The sequence below is a fragment of the Capricornis sumatraensis genome, chromosome 5 (genome assembly GCF_032405125.1).
Source record: "Capricornis sumatraensis isolate serow.1 chromosome 5, serow.2, whole genome shotgun sequence".
Taxonomy (NCBI): domain Eukaryota; kingdom Metazoa; phylum Chordata; class Mammalia; order Artiodactyla; family Bovidae; genus Capricornis; species Capricornis sumatraensis.
This window is the reverse complement of record NC_091073.1, coordinates 28,862,876-28,880,660: the sequence shown is the minus strand read 5'-3', so window position 1 is coordinate 28,880,660 and position 17,785 is coordinate 28,862,876. Positions and strand designations below refer to the sequence as shown.

The window sequence follows — 17,785 nt, the reverse complement described above, 5'->3', positions numbered from 1 at the left end:
AGACAAAAAAAAAAGCTTTATGGAATAATTAACATATATTTAGAAATTCAGATAAAATAGACCAGTCATATTTGATTCTGGAATACATCCAGACCTCCTTTTCCACTTTTTTTTTTCCTTTGAACCACACTTTTCCTCTTTCAAATAACATTTTCCTTATACTTTTTATTAGATATCAGGACTTCATGTTAACTGATAGATGTTTTGAGTCTTCACTTAACAAGACCTTTTCTGCTAGGTTTCTTTTAATTGTGTGCCTTTCAAAGAGACTTCTCTCATTTTTAACCTTTTCTAATTTTTCTTTACCAGACTTTTAGTCTTACACTCAGCTGACTGACTGAGGCAGGTTGTGGAGAAATTTCTGGACATGTTGTTAACATCTGACACAGTGAGTGAGAAAAAACCCCAGCACAGTCATAGGGCAGGTTCAAGAAGTGGCAGCTCCTGGAGATGAAAACTTATGTGTGTTTGCTGGTTGCCTGAAACACACTGGTTAAATTCAAATCCATTCATTTCTCAATTGTGTCTCTCCCTCTAAACCACTGTAATGCAAACCAAAAGGACCTTTATGGATGTTTTTTATTGATGTGTGCAAATCAAGTGTATCTTTAATTAGTCCTGTCTGACATTTTCCACAATACGTTTAGTAGACAGTACTATATAAATATTTCTAGTGACTGTCTATGGAGGTGCTTGCCTAAATTTTTCTTGGATAAAGTCTTTAATGCTTTCATCCAGAATCCATAGAGGAGCTACCCGAGTTTGGGAAGTTTAGTGTTGCTCTTTGTACTTTAACTTTTAATATCAGAGCACATATTGAAACCATAAACACAATGAAAATTCAAAAAATATTCCGACGATATTAGAAGAATACATCCCTTCCTTTTTTATCCTTTAAGAGCCAAGGGCGTGGGGAGTGGCAGGAAGAAACATTCTTAAGATCTAAGCCCTGGACGCCATCCTGCGAGCGCTTAAAACCCTTAGAAACGTGCAACGTGAAGAACACCCCCTTTCGAAGTCTAAAACAATATTAGATTCCCAAAACATATCGGCAAAGAAAGCCTTACCGTCAAACGCTTGCAGCAGGTTCCAGCTCAAACCCAGACTGAAAAGTTGAGCAGCTGGTGAACAAAAGTTTTAACCTTTTTTTTTTTTTAACGAAGTCTGCAAAACTAATTTCCCTCAAAATAGGGCTCAATTTCCGTTAAAGAAAGCAGCGCTAACAAATCTCAGAATTCCTGATCACTCCCACCCCATCTCACCTCTGAGCATTGGAAAACAATTCGAACTTTCACACGGATATAAAGGTTTATTGCAAAGCCACTATTCTCCAGGATACTTGAAAGAAAAAGGAGATGGTCAGGCTGAAGCCTGAGGGACAGGACTAGGGGAAAAGTTCTACCCTGGTGACATTTCTCAAAGATTAATCAATACATTTTCCTAATTCAAACCAGATGCCTGGCCCAGTTTGCTGTCCCCAATAATCCCATTAACAACTTCCAAGACCTGACCCCCCCGTCCTCTGGACACCTGAGACAATGAAAGTAAGACGGCGACGCTCCTGGTGGCAAATTTGGGGTCCCGGGAGGGATAGGTGAGCGCCGACATTCTCCTGATGCGACAAGTCCTAGGCAAGGCTCAACTGTTCCCGCAGCTCATTATGCTCGGCCAGCGTGCGTGCGTTGTGTAAACGACTTGGCCCCTAGCAGACAGTGTCGCCCTTTAAGCATGTGGCAGTATCAAAGCCCAGCCGTCGCTCGCATTAATTCACCGGTGGCAAGTTTTCTAAGTCATTTTCTAGGATGCAAAATTGTAACCAGGAAGATCCGAACTTTAAGGGATACCAAAGTGTAATATTTGTTTGGTAAATGGAACCATGGCGGCGTGGGAGTGAAAGGGGTGCAATTAGCTGATTTTTTTTGAGCGGAAGAGAGATGGATTTCTGCAGGGAAACGAGGTGACAGGGGGCTGGCTCCTGAGGGAGAGTACTGGAAATGTACATGCAATATACACATCGCTTGCGACTAGGGTGAAATCGCTTTAGAAGACTCCTGATCCAGGAAAAGTTTTTCTGGGCGGACAAGTGGCAAGGAAATGGAGTGGGACCCGGAAATCGAGAGCGGTGTGGGGGAGGACATTTGAGGAAAGCAGGGGAAGAGACCCCACCTGGGACCGCAGGTGAGGATGCCAGAAGCAGAGCGTCTGCGACCGTCACGGCCCCATGAATTCTTCCACCCTATCAAGTCTCGTTCCTTGCGGCCCTTTCTCGCCCGTGGGGAACTTTTCCTGCATCCTCGAATCTGGCGTCTCAGCGCTCTAACAACCCACCCACAGACACCAGCTGTATAAAAAAGCTAGAAACGCCACTGAGCCCATGACACGAGTTGATGCGAATTTGGAAAACCTTAATCTGAGTGCGCGCCAAACTAGCTCTGATTCTTTTCCTTAATCCTCCACCTTTCGTGCTTCTCCACATTTAGGCACACCCTAAGTTTTTCTGCAGGTGACAGTGCCCAAGTGGCATTGACAAGACACCTTTCAGGAGAGAAGTGAGCAGGTGGGACACTGGGTGTGGGGTTGGAGCTGGCGGGCGCCACGGCGCTCCCCGGCCGGCGGAGCGGGAAGGGCAGCCGCTGCCCGCCGGGGCTCGGGTTTAGGCGCCCGGCTTGCCGCTTGCAGTCCAGGCTGTTGGCAGCGGCGGGAGGGCGTGGACGCGCTGCATGCGTCCAGCCGGCGATAGGAAGTGGAACTGGGAGCGCATTGCGCGAACTGAGCGGGAGTTTTGGAGGGAGTTTGCATGTGGTCAGCACTGGGCTCCTAAGCCAGCCCCCAGCTCACATTACACTCTATTTATAACCTCTCAGAGCCGTTTCCCCCTGAAAGCAGTTCTCTGGGACCACCTTCTTTTGGCTTCAACCTCTCCTGCTCTTGACATCTGAGTAGCTCAGAGGGAAGCTTCTCCAGGTCCGAGTGTTTATATGTAAAGGAGACTGGCCGCTAGGGCTCAGGACCGGGATTATCCGAGCTCTGACGAAACGCGGGCGGCTATTGCTTTGGGAGGGGGAAAAGTCACACGGTTTCCAGTGAAAAGTGACAGAGGGTGGTGGCGTTTGGAACCGTCGTGAAGTCTTCTGCCTGGAACCCGAGACTTGCATGCTATGGAACACCCGCTCTTTGGCTGCCTGCGCAGCCCTCACGCCACGGCGCAAGGCTTGCACCCGTTCTCCCAATCCTCTCTCGCCCTCCATGGAAGATCTGACCACATGTCCTACCCCGAGCTCTCCACTTCTTCCTCGTCTTGCATAATCGCGGGATACCCCAACGAGGAGGGCATGTTTGCCAGCCAGCATCACAGGGGGCACCACCACCACCACCACCATCACCATCACCACCACCAGCAGCAGCAGCACCAAGCTCTGCAAACCAACTGGCACCTCCCGCAGATGTCCTCCCCGCCGAGCGCGGCTCGGCACAGCCTCTGCCTCCAGCCGGACTCGGGAGGGCCCCCGGAGCTGGGAAGCAGCCCGCCGGTCCTGTGTTCCAACTCTTCCAGCTTGGGCTCCAGCACCCCGACCGGGGCCGCGTGCCCGCCAGGGGACTACGGCCGCCAGGCGCTGTCACCCGCGGAGGCGGAGAAGAGAAGTGGCAGCAAGAGGAAAAGCGATAGCTCAGGTAAGGGCGCGCCGGGCACCCTCGGCGAAAGGGGGCGGGGAGATGGGAAGATTCTCCTACTAGAGTGAGGCGGCGGGCGTTATGGGACAGGTCTTTTCCTCTCTGGCTCCTCGCCGCCAAATTCGGCGAGGCTGCTTTGGTCCTTTTATTTGGGGGCACGTGTTTCTCCGAGGGCAGCACTGCAGCCAACTGCGTTAAGCTCTCCAAGATTCAAACTAGTTTACCAGAGGGTTGAGAAAAAAAGGACAAGTGACAAGTATGTGAAATCGATTGCGAAGCGTGACCTTCCATCTGAGCGATGGGGAGAGGAATGCACCCTGGGATGCAGCGTCCGCTGGGCGTGCGTGCGGGTGCCTTTCCTTGACTTTTCCCGACTCTGAATGGCTCGATTTTTCCCATCGTTAACTGGATTTCCAAATTATTGCACAACATTTGGAACTTGCAGTGGAACTTGGCAGAGCACATGAGAAAAAGTTTTAGTTTAGTTTTTTTTTTTTTTAATTCTGATTTCAGAGTTCTTTAAATAGCACCCTATTCCAAATGCTAAAATTTCTCTTTCTTGGGGGAAGAAGATATTGTCTAGGAATTCAGAGGATTTTAAGGAATGTGTCAGAGAATGGCAACTAAATATACTCTCAGACCCTTGACGAAAGACGATTCTTTATTGTAGTTGCATTCATGTAATGCTAACCAAAAAGAAAATCTGAGTTTCAAAAGTGGAAAGTAAAATCCTCCTCCAGTTGAGTACTATCCGAAACAAGGATTGGGAAACTTAACAGCAACCGGGGTAGCGCTGCTACAAGTGGGTGTGCGTAGGAGGCGCTGATCTACGCGAGGATATCTTGAACCGCGTAGCGAAAGGGGAATCTTAACCAAACGCGAATGCTTGAAGGCACCGGCAGCCAACTAAACTTTAGCAATCCAGAGAAACTTAAGCTTTGCAGTCAACTGTCAAAGCCCTTACCTGTCTCTGTCCTAAAGAAATTGTTAAAAGGTGCTTTATAAGGAGGGTATGAGCTTTCTTCAGTAGCTACGACGCAACCTGCGTCCCATCTTTTTGTAAGCTGTCGTTTATTTAATATAATATTTACGTTTTTTCTTTCTTTGCGGCACTGGTTTTAAGAATCCTGGAAGATAATTCCAGGTACTGATTTGAAAGACTGGATAATGTCTATCCTTTATAATAATTTAGATTAGATTTCACATGAATGACAGTGATTGAGCCGCATATTTCATGTTCTTTTGCAGCAATGGTATCAATTATTCTTCAGTGAGTACGGAATGGGTTCTTCTATCTCAAACTTAGAATCTCACGTTTACATTCCAAGGTCAGGGTGAACTTCTAATGCTCCATCACAAAATAGTTTATATCCAAAAAGGTTGCCAGCAGTATCATTCATTTTTAATGGTTTTTACTAACCCTAAGTGAGACACTCTTCAGACAGAGTGAAAAAGTTAATATAGCAAGAAGGCTTCCATCTTCATTAGAAAACAAGTCATTTTTAGAATGCAGTCATCCTTTCATAGGATCAGCATTTGATATCAGTGTAACTTTTCTGGGATAAGATCTGAGTACAGGTTAGCCAGGGACGCTTTTGCAATTTACCAGAGGCTCTTACTGTTCCTTGTACTTTCTGCAGTGAGAAACCTATATCATGGATTGTTTAATATGCTTCTTCAACTGAACAAACGCACCTAAGTTTCTTAGGACAAGCTGAATTTTCATATAGGCCTATGTTACTTTGATCAAGGAGAAATCAAGAAAGTGAGATCCAAGAACTGACTCCCTTCAGTTATGTTAATAGTGACTTTCTTAAGAAAATTGGTTATATTAATACTGCTACCGTCCTTTGGTGGGAAATAACCATATAACAAAATAAGTTTATCTTTTCATGTTGAATTTGATCATTAAAGTCCTGGAAAAACAAAAGTTTTCATCAGATACATAAAATATTAATAGATTACATCTTGAATGGGAAATACAGTTAATCATCACCAAGGGTAGAATCATTGGGAAGTTAGAATGAATTTTTTCTTTGATGGGATATTTTGAAGCAACTCTTGACTGTCTAAAAGGAAATATATTTTTAATTTCTTGTTGAATATATGTACAGTCTTTGAAAATAAAGTTCAAATAGCCAGATTTACTATTTTAGATAATATTTGTTATATTCTTTTTAAGTGAATTTAAATTCAAGGTATCATTTTTTATTGAAATGATGTTGTATTTGGTCTTTTATAATTTATGCTCACAGCTATTTCATTTCATATTATTATAAGGGTATCTTGATCTAGCAGAAATTAAAGCAAAGTAGAAAGTCAATGTAATTCTGACATATTATTAGCACATATATCTCTAATTGCTTAGAGCACAGTTTTAATGTTTCAATATTTCCAAAAAAGTTGAATTAACATAATGTTGACACTCTTCAAATTTTAAAATTATTTTTGACAAAACTCACACCATGCATTACAGAGGCCATTTTTATGTTGTCAGACAATGTATAATTAGTATGTATTTCTAGTTGAGAGTAAACGTAGTACATAAATCCAGGACAAAATCGGAACCAAAATTCTGTGTGCTTGCATCTCACGGATTTTATGTATGTGTGTATTGACTATGTGAAGTTCTAATGGAATTTTAAGCACTGGAAAATACTGAAAAACAACCCCAATTTTTATCCATGATAATGATGCTGAAACTATAATAGTTAACATTTTTCAGTGTGCATTTGTATGCATTTCACCTCTCAGAAATACATGAACACACGCATACACAAACTCAAGAAGCTTAAGGGTCTAGAAGCAAATATTTATGGACTTAAGAATTCCACTGCACTTTATCAACAATTGAAAACAACAACGTTTAATAGAAAATCGCACTATCTTTTATATATGTTAAGCATATTTGCAACTTTGAACCTGCTATGCTTTCCGGCATTATTATCAAAGCCAACATCTGCCACATCTTCAAAAGAACTCTTAGAAATCAAAACTTTACAACTGTACTTCAAGCAATCTATACAAAACAGGTGATTCTGAAAAAAAAGTCTATAAATACTGTGAATTACTTCACTTCAGTTACCTTTGATTGTTCACCAAGCAACATAGTAGTAAGTATAAACTGCTTACTTTTCAGTTAGTAAATCAAAATAAATTAATCTAGTTTTAGTTTTTAATGCAGGTAATAGAAAGTGTAAATGTATGAGTATCTTCTGTTCAAATTTATTGAATGAATATAAGTGCATATTTTATAAAAAATCAAAATTATATCAAAAAGGAGTGATTTGGGGGTGTCAATTTTACAAGACTGAATCATATTGGATTCTTATAAAACTGTAAGTATTTTATTATAGCTACAAGATCATAAAATATGTGTTGTCATATTATGTCTGTCTGGCACTGCAGATTGATAGGCAAGGATTAGGATAATATGCTGGAAATTAAACACAGAATAATATCTTACTTGCCCTACCTCTGGTATTATATTGTACTTTCTTTTAGAAATTCTATCATCATGTTTTCTGAAAGAAAAGAAGTTACATTATTATTCATTTCTGTGTGACTGGATCATGACTTTCAGCATTTGCTTTAGAATTTAAAATGCAGTCTATTGGATGCGGATGGTTATAGGCCAGTATTTGTATTGAACAAATTAAATGCCTCAAATCTATGAAATTTAAAAAGTAACCATTTTCAGTCATTTTCTTGGAGTAGTAGATTAATTTTAGATGTGAATATTTAAAACAATGTCCTGACATAAAAACATTCTGAGTACCATTGACCTACATGAGTGTTTGCAAAAAGATTACACTCAAAAGTCAAGAGCATTAATTCCTTCAGAATTAAGGTGCTTTATTGTGGAAACTCAGCAATGATGGAAGGGAGAATGCAAATAAATACTGAAAAAGTTTCCATTTCTCTGTAAATACCTTTATTTATAGTTATTTGAAAGGAACAGCATCAAACATAATACATTGCACTGCTAAAACTTTGATTTGAGTTAAAAGCCCTCTATCATGCATTTTAAGTTTTAATCTTTGTTCACAGTAATTTTCAATGGAAACCATTATGTTGGTACACTGTAAGCTAATCGCCACTAATAAACCAAAAAATTTATTTTAAGCATTACCTTGTTTGTCTGTGTTTCAAAACATAGACCCTTCATCACAGGATTGGAATTTATCACAAGTTATTTATTATAAGACCTAATTAATTTTAAACAAGTATAAAATAACGAAAGGGACAACCCCTTACCTTAGATTCAGAGAAATTTGACAAACTATTGCTATATTTAGTAAAAGAATTAACTTTTTTAAAAATAAATAACCTATGGGTGAATTAATAACTAACTTCTTTAAAAAAAAATCTCCACATGTAAACCTATTTATGTATTTGGTCTGGTAACGATGCCAGTTTTATTCATTTACTACATTTAAATATATATATGCTGGGCAATTTCATTAATTTACTGGATTAAAAATCGCAGCCAGAAACACACAGAAAATGTGATGGCTCTTTAGATTTTCATTTCAAATAAAAAAACTATATAATACAATAATGTAGTTTTAGACCATGTTCACTTCAGTAATTTATTCTTAAAATTTCAGACCATGTTTTTTTTCCAAGAATTGCTATGATTATTACAAACATTTATGAGTGATAAATGATAAGGGTGAAAAATATTACAAAATAAAATACACACAGGAATTCCTTAACTAATATTTGTTGAGTTAATAGTTGTGGATGATTTATTTCTCATTTTCTTGTAATTTTGCCATATTGTTTTTTATAATAGAAATTTTGTGAGGAAAATATATTAGAAAATAAATAAATATATCAGCAGTAGAATTTTGCCCCTTGATTATAATCATAAAATAAGAAGGATTAAATATCGAGTAACCAGCTAAATTACATATCCTGGATTATTGCATTGGTGACTGATTCCAATGGTTAAATTAGAAAAAACGGTATAAAACACAGACCAAGGCCAAAGTGCACAAAGTAGAAATTGCATTTTTATTCAAATGGCAAAACACATTTTATTGTTGTGACTTCTTTTATGTGTTTTAGTCATTAATATGATTTACTTATCAATAATCAGCTTTTGTTAAGGTTGTAAAGAAAATCAAACACTAACACTTCCTATTTTTGTTATGATACTTCTATGATATTTTTTCTCAGAATAGTTGTATCAAACTGAAACCCTCGTGTAGAGATGAAGTGACACAATAATAAAGAAATATAAATTTCAACACTGCCTTATTCTCCACACTACTTCTAAATCATAGTCATCAGTGAAGTTCAAAATCCAATTGCAAAAAACCTTTTAGAATGTTTTATTGCTCTGGTGAAGTAAAACTTAAAATAGTAAAGGTCGCTTGGGGTCTCAGACTTCAATTTGCATCACCTATGTAGAGGTAGAATTAATTTAAATTGGAGCCCCTTTTTTCTGATGATTTTTTACTTACATTATAGTAGGGTAAGGAATTTGTTTTCTCTTTAAGAAAGTGTGTTAGATAGTATTTTAGGATACAAATAATAAATAATATATCTATTAATCTGTATAAAATTCAGATGTTGCTTTTTGTTCAGATGTTTCAGATGTTTTCATACTTCAGAGTAAATGTTTCTCTTTAAAATCTTAAAAAAATTTTTTTATTAAATTAAAGATTACTTGGGGAAAATATACATTCATTTGGAATTAAATGGGTCAATTATTAATACTCCTCTATATTTGGAATTTGAACTATATAATTAAAATCCACTTATTCATGAAAAACTTTTTATACTGTCACATTTTCCACAGCAATATAATGTTTCTGAATGTATTACATTACTGTCTGCAAATTTGATACTGTGTATCAGAATATTGATTTTTTAGGGCTCTGAAATTATTGTATGATATGTTTTTTGATCTCTTCCATGCACCTATGAAAAAGAAAAATCAGGTAAAATATGTATTAATGTGTATACATTTTTGGAAGGGGTTTATATGAAGAAAATTCTTTCAAAAATAACTACTGTCTTATCCTATATAGATTTAAAAATTAAGAAATTGGAACTTCAGCTTATCTAATACCATAGTTACGGTACTTTTCAAAGTTAGCATTTCCTTAAAATTTTTTAATTCTAAAATACTTGTATTTTTTGGTGACTTAATTCTTACAGCCTTGGAGTTTTTACTTTTACAGCAGATGTACGTTTAGTAGGTAATAACTCGTGGTAGTGAAAAACATTAGGGTTTTGTTTAAAGACAAATTCAGAAATCATTGCTCTTAGAATCAATTCAATTAGAATATTTCAAATGTATTTAAACATCCTAGCGTTGTGGTTGGTTTTTTGTGTGTTTTTTTTTGGTACGTCTTCTTTCTAAGATGTTTTAGGTATGTTTCTTGAAGCTGGATAGCCTATATTGGTTGAAATTGTAAATATAAGGTGTTTCGTTTTTATAGTTTTTAGTCCCTACTATATTTTAGTAGAAAGGTTAATGGCATAAAAGACAGGGAAGATGCTGAACTCACCATGGCGGCTACACTTAAAGCACACTTTAAAATAATCTATTTATATAAATGTATGTATATACACTAATAGAATCTCAAATTTAATTTCTTCATACCAGATCATCTGAACGAAAGTATCCATATTAAAGAGTATAATATGATGTTAAATGTTGCAGTTACAAAATAAAATCCTAAACTTGGAGCATATATACGGCTATGTGGAGAGTCCTAACGACTGAACCTGATAATCGATGATAGTCATAAAATCAAATCTGCCAACTCCCTGCAGTTTTTCTTTTGTCTTTCACTTCCTCTGGCTCTTTATTTTGCCTACAGTTCAAGAGATTTCCATAATGCTACAAGAAAAAAATTAAAAATCCCAGTTATCTTACATGACTGTGGGCAAGAAAATGATTAAGATGAAGTCATCTCTCTCTCAGACTGTGTGGAAACCTACTGGAGGGTCCAGCTTCGGTTGGTGGATGCCAGTAGAATTTTAAAGGCTGAGAATTTTGCTCTTTGAAAATACAGCTTTAATGCTTTGCCAGAAGTGACACCCAAATAAAAACTTATTTTTGTAAATGATAGTTATTTGCAAGTGTACTGGTGAAATACATTCAGTGTGTGTAGAGGCGGCTTCTTACAACTTTCTGGACTGCATAGAAAACTTTTCGATTCTTAGCCTCCTGAAAAAGTAGCAAATTAAACTGAAGTATATTATTAGTTAAAAAAAAAAAAGGTGTAAAATGGGCAGTGACTCTCATCAAAGAAATAATACCAAGTAAATTTTACAAATGATTGATTTTATTGTGATAGTGAGAACACACAGTTCAGGAAAATAGAATTGTGCCATCAAAAACTTAGTGGGAGCTAAATTGATGAAAAGTAGCTTTGATTTTTTTAGGATGCCAGTAATTTATTGAATGGCTTTCACCTTTTAAGAACCATACAAAGAGAGATTTACTCCTAATTGCATGGATTGTCATTAAGTGATATCTCTCTTCTTTAATATTTTTCAAAAATAAAAGGAATTTTCAGGTATTTTTCTGCCTGACAATGAAAGTCTCCCCAACTACATGCTATGTTTACTTTGGATTTTTTTTTTTCTCCTTATTTGTAGTATAAACGGGTGTGGATATATTAAACTAGAGAGCATCTAGATGTAAATTGCTAAGAAAGACCAAAATGGCATGAAAACCAGCTGTTAGACACCTAAATTTAGGGGCTGCTGCCACATGCATTTCCAAGATTATGATCTTTTGAATGTACGCCTTCAAAATTCAAGGAATCCTGCATGCCTTTTCTTCCCGAATTATCCTTTGTTCCTAGAAGAAGAGCACCACATTTTTTCTTGGATACCCAAATATTTGGGAAAATAAGAAGGAGCAGCACCTTTTTTTTTTTTTTAACAGCTTTAGTCAGTAGTTGATAGATCACAAAGCATTTATGTAATTTCTTTGTCATTCTCTTAGGAAAATTGGGGGCACACTCATAGGGATGATTGAAGAGAGTTTGATGCTGACTATCTGATGTTGGGCAGTGTGTTGGGAAGCAACAGGATGGAGACTACCCAGGGTCTGCCCACAACTGGAAAATATTAGCACCTCTGTACATGATAGGGCGAAGAGAGGGAGCTTTTACACTGGAATCCAGTGAGAGCGGCAGAACAGAAGCCTTCCAGCAAAGTTGGGACCTTAGGTGGAATTTGCAGCCCATCTCAAATGTCTTGCAGTAGCCTCCCTTCATGCATTCCAATCTGCTTCTGTTGCATCCCTTTGTCTGGGTGTACTCAGAAGATGGGGCTTCCCTGTTGGCTCAGCCGGTAAGGAATCTGCCACCAGTGCAGGAGACATGGGTTTGATCTCTGGGTCAGGAAGAGCTCCTGGAGAAGGGAATGGCAATTCCCTTCTAGGCAGTTCCAGTATTCTTGCCTGGGAGATTGCATGGACAGAGGAGCCTGGCAGGCTACAGTCAGTGGGGTCACAAAAAGATGGACACAACTGAGCAACTAAACCACCACCACAATCAAGATAGACAAGCAGATCACTCAGGTCTTGGTGGATAAAATCCTTAGATAGCAACCTAAAGGAACGCAGGCCACAGAAGAGAAATGTCAAGAGTTGTTTTGCCTCTGTCTCTTGCTAACTATGATTTAACTTCTCTGTAGTGTTCAGTTCAGTTCAGTTCAGTTCAGTTCAGTCGCTCAGTCGTGTCCGACTTTGTGATCCCATGAATCGCAGCACGCCAGGCCTCCCTGTCCATCACCAACTCCTGGAGTTCACTCAGACTCGTGTCCATCGAGTCAGTGATGTCATCCAGCCATCTCATCCTCGGTCGTCCTCTTCTCCTGCCCCCAATCCCTCCCAGCATCAGAGTCTTTTCCAATGAGTCAACTCTTTGCATGAGGTGGCCAAAGTACTGGAGCTTCAGCTTTAGCATCATTCCTTCCAAAGAAATCCCAGGGCTGATCTCCTTCAGAATGGACTGGTTGGATCTCCTTGTAGGCCAAGGGACTCTCAAGAGTCTTCTCCAACACCACAGTTCAAAAGCATTAGTTCTTCAGTGCTCAGCCTTCTTCACAGTCCAACTCTCACATCCATACGTGACTACTGGAAAAACCATAGCCTTGACTAGACGGACCTTACTCAGCAGAGTAATGTCTCTGCTTTTGAATATGCTATCTAGGTTGGTCATAACTTTTCTTCCAAGGAGTAAGCGTCTTTTAATTTCATGGCTGCAGTCACCATCTGCAGTGATTTTGGAGCCCCCAAAAATAAAGTCTGACACTGTTTCCACTGTTTCTCCATCTATTTCCCGAGTCTCTGTAGTGTAGTTTCCTAAAAATTAAAGTGAGTCAATAAACATAAAGTACTTAAAACAGTGTCTGGCTCAGTAAGTATTGTTGTTTTTGTCTTCTATCAATGTAGGTACAATTCTGTTGTGGGTATTCACCGTCAAAAAACAATCTCTGTCTTATGTTGCCTGTTTATTTGTGTTTTAGTAGTAATATTGCTGTAGGAAATGTTACTTGCCTGAAAGATTATTTTAAATAATCTTCAACTATCCTTAGAATTGTATATCCATCATGTGCCATTTTCCTGAAAGGCAGAGTGAGTTTTAAACCAACCTTTATGAGAAACTCAAGAGGCCTTCACTTAATAACCCCTAAGATTCTCATTCCATTGCCTTTTTTGACTGGATATCTCGTAACCTTTCTCAAATGTCTTCACTTCTGCATCAAACACTTGTTTTCAAGAGGAAGGTACAAAGAGGTATTTAGTCAAGAGGGAAGAGAACTTAAACCAAAAGGTTTTTTAAATATGACAATGAAATGTCAGGTGTCTGTTGCCATTGTTAACTAGGAAGTTGGGCAGAACATTTTTCTGCTGAGCTATAAAGTTCATTGCTTTGAGAACTTAACATATTGTTAATATTACATATTAACATGTAATAATGTAATATTGTAATTACATAATATTGTAATTATGTAGTAATAAAAATATGTTAATATTGTTAATAAGCCTGTTGTTACTTTGAGTGTTTCCATTCGGAGACCCTCATGAATGACAAATATGCAAATACTTAAAAAAAAACAAACACCTAAAGCTGTATTATATCTCACATTAAATACAAAAGGACAGTTTTATAATGGTGGTAAGTTCTTTTTTCAAAGCAAATATTTATTTGTTTGTGAATTTACTTATATCTAATAAATTGTTGAGAACTATTGTTTAGGTTGAGGCAATAGAGTGCAAAACTCGCCCGAAGTTGTAAGTTGTGGGGGATTAGCTAGTTTCATTCTATGCAGCTTACTCACCTCTTCTATGCCTGAGTTTAATGTGGGAAAATTCAGAAATATATTTCAGAGAAATTTTATATTATTATATATGATGGTCTGTGGCAGTTGCTTCTGAATAAATAGTGGAATCAGATACTGTATTAAAATTCTAAATGTCCAGAGCTAACTCTCAAAGTTGTTAGACTGACAGCAGTTTAATTCCTAAAATGAGAGTTTCAAAGGACTAGTGATTGCTTCTCTTCTAGATCATGGAAGGGCAGAGAGCAGGTACATGGAGAAGAACAAAACATTAAATGTTCAGTAATACACAGAGGCGACAAGAAAGGGCTGACTGCATCAGCTATTTCGCTCCTTTTGGCTTTCAGGGTAGGCTTGATTTGTCAGTCTTCTTACTGACTTATAATCTATAATGCTTCAACAGATGATTAGAATTATCAAGGCACTGGAAGAGACCCGAGCCACCACCCAGTTCAATGAGTGTACTTTTTGATGAGAGAGTGCACCCAGAGAAGTGAAGTAATGTCTGTCATTTCAGCCAAGTAGTGCCAGCTGAACTTCCATATCCTGACTTCAGCCTAGTGCCCTTAAAAGGAAAATCTATCCTATTTTGAAACCTTAAGTTTTTAGTTTTCCCAATAAAAGTAAATTACAGCATCATTTAAAATGTTGGCTACTGCTTTTGAGCTAATAAAAGTGTATTTGACAAAATGCTTTACCTGGGTGTAAGCTGCCTGTCTCTGAATCTGAATTTATGATTACCTCGGTCATTTTTCACTGTTTTATGAATATGAACACTGTTATTCTTTTTTAGCTTCTTAGTTTTCTGAGGGCATAGTTCTTGCTATGAGTTACCATTATCCTTGTATATTTTTGATACTGCATACAATGAACCATAGCATACTAAAGTTTAATACGTGGACTCTTTGGAAAAGACTTTGATGCTGGGAGGGATTGGGGGCAGGAGGAAAAGGGGACAACCGAGGATGAGATGGCTGGATGGCATCACTGACTCGATGGACACGAGTCTGAGTGAACTCTGGGAGTTGGTGATGGACGGGGGGGCCTGGCGTGCTGGGATTCATGGGGTCGCAAAGAGTCAGACACGACTGAGTGACTGAACTGAACTGAACTGAATGTGCTGATGAACTTTGTTATATGATGTTTATAAGTAATAGGTATGTATGTAAATGGAATCATATTTTGGGTAGCCATTTGTGAACTGAAGACTCTGTTTCCTGTTTAAAAATGTTTAATGTGCTACTAATAGATTTTATTTAGCTGGACTTTACCTATATTTGCATTTTGTATGGAAAGTCATAAAAAACTGCAAGTAGACACCACATGACTTTCCCTTGTCTCAAGTCTTAAATCTAACTCCATTTTAAAATAAGTATTGATCTTATTTTTTAATTGAATGCAATCTTTTTGCCCAGAATATGCGAAGAAATGTTAATAAGTGGCTATTTTTTGCCTTTGCTAAGCAGGCATACCTTCCCTGTTTCTCCTCTGATTCTGCCCACACTCATCTTCCCCACAATCTGTAAACACCAGACCCATCTGCTCATCCCCAGTGCAGAGAACCACATAACCTCTGGAACACTCTAACACTGAACTTGCCTGGTAATTCCAGATCCTTGGTTCTTACTAGACCCTCAAAAACAAAATTAAACATAAAATACACAGTTGCTTCTTCTAAGAAATTTTTTACCCTTTTTTGACTACATACAACTCTGTTTTCAAAATAAAATAAATAATTACTCTCCTACCTAGTTTGATGATTTTCCACTCCTTTTCCAGCAGACTTCACTTCAAAACTCAGTCATGCTGCTTTTTCCTGCACAGCTAAGCCCAAATCCATTCTATTGCTTACCATTCCATATTTTCTTCATATTCCTGCTTAATTTTGTTCCCCCGCCCCCAGGATTTCTGATGCACCTCTCTCTTCTCAATGTATTTCCTTCTGTTCATTCTTCCCTAATGAAATCCTTTATTCAACAAATAATAATATTTGGACTTTGTCATTCCTCTTCTTGAAATTCTGCATTAAACTGAAAGTATTCTATACTTACAGTACGAATGTTTAATTATAGGCTTTGATGAGTATGCATGGAGTGGCCAATAGTTGCCAATGATACAACACTAGATTTTACTTGCGCTGCTTCTTGTGTGCAGTACGTTTTGTTTAATATCATATATATCTAATATAAATTATGTATTACCTACAATTAAATGTAACATAATCTCATACACATAATATATACATAATCAGATAGATACACTTAGATCAGTTTTTTTCTGTCAAAGTCATCTTTCATTTAGTCTTCGAAATACAGTCTTTAGTTGGTTTAAGACTATCTTTTGATAATTCTTAATGTGAGTACCTAAATACATATAGTCATAGTTTCATTCAAGAATCTTTCCCACAAGATTTTCTGCATCTTCTATTTGTCAAGACATGCTAATATTACTTACCATCCAATGTTTATTTTGTTTGCTTAGGATTTAGGGATATATGTTAATTGGATTCCATCTAACAGTCTCCCAACCCAGTCATTTGAGGCTTTATTGACCAGCTGGGCCAATTGGTCTGATACTGATTTTGCTTTTGTTTTTTTAAAACCAGTATTTCCTCAATAAACTTGTTTATGTCTGCCTCTTTTTAGAAGTTTATTATTTTGAGAAAATTGCATAATCACATATAGTTATAAGAAATAATAAAGAAGGATCTCAATGTGCTTTACTTAGTATTCCCCAGGGTTAATATTATAATACAATAATATAACCAGAAATTGATCTTGATAAAATTTGCTAATCTTACTCGGATTTCACTAGTTCTGTTGTACTCCTGTGTATATTTATGCATGTGCGTGTGTATTTAGCTCTGTGCTGCCTGCCAGATTTATTTTAAATTTTGATCCTGTAGCCTGGAAAATCCCATGGATGGAGGAGCCGGGTAGGCTGCAGTCCATGGGGTCGCGAAGAGTCAGACACGACTGAGCGACTTCACTTTGACTTTTCACTTTCATGCATTGGAGAAGGAAATGGCAACCCACTCCAGTATTCTTGCCTGGAGAATCCCAGGGGTGGGGGAGCCTGGTGGGCTGCCATCTGTGGGGTCGCACAGAGTCAGACATGACTGAAGCGACTTGGCAGCAGCAGCAGCCGCCTATAAGATCTTTTTTCTATCCATATTTACTATTTTCATTAAAATACAGCTTGTGACAACTTCCCAGGTCAATACTACTCTTAAGTTAATCGTTGCATTTCTCTTACCACATTAATGTCTGTATACTGCATAGCAGCACAGTTGAATTTTGCCTCATGGTTCTCTTTGCTGTTCCTGTTCCACATGTCTGTAGTCTGTGATTTGCATTACATGTATCCACAAAGAAAAAGTCTGCCTTCTTTATCTTTTAATGTGGCATTTTGCATTAGGATAGGTGCACAGAAGTGCTTGGTAAATCCCATTTTCATTAATGTTGAATGAATTGTCTGTATGAGGGGTTTTCTGAAATTCTCGGTTCCAGGACTCTAGTAGTTGACAAATTCAGAAGATTGTTGGCCAGTCCATAAGGGAGTTGAATGAATATCGACTTCAAGTAATTATCTGTATTTGTTTCTGAATGATTTTTATGGATGCTTTCTAAAGTGAAATACCTTTGATGACATGGCATATATTTGCCGTTTGTGAACTGATGGGGCATAGAAACATACATTTGTTAGAAACTTTATAAATCATCAAAAATCGTCCACCTTTTAAGAGGTAAGATGCATTTATTTTTGATAATTCAGTGATTATCAAGCCAATTTC

At 37.9% G+C, this 17,785-nt stretch overlaps 1 protein-coding gene across 1 annotated transcript in view; it reads left to right on the top strand.

The window, feature by feature from the left end:
* Window positions 1-3,158: 3,158 nt before the first annotated feature.
* Window positions 3,159-17,785, top strand: part of MEOX2 (mesenchyme homeobox 2) — a 73,995-nt gene continuing 59,368 nt past the window's right edge. Inside the window, exon 1 of the mRNA XM_068973379.1 lies at window positions 3,159-3,672. Within this exon, the coding sequence (XP_068829480.1) occupies window positions 3,159-3,672 (514 nt within the window). The remainder of the gene's footprint in view (window positions 3,673-17,785) is intronic.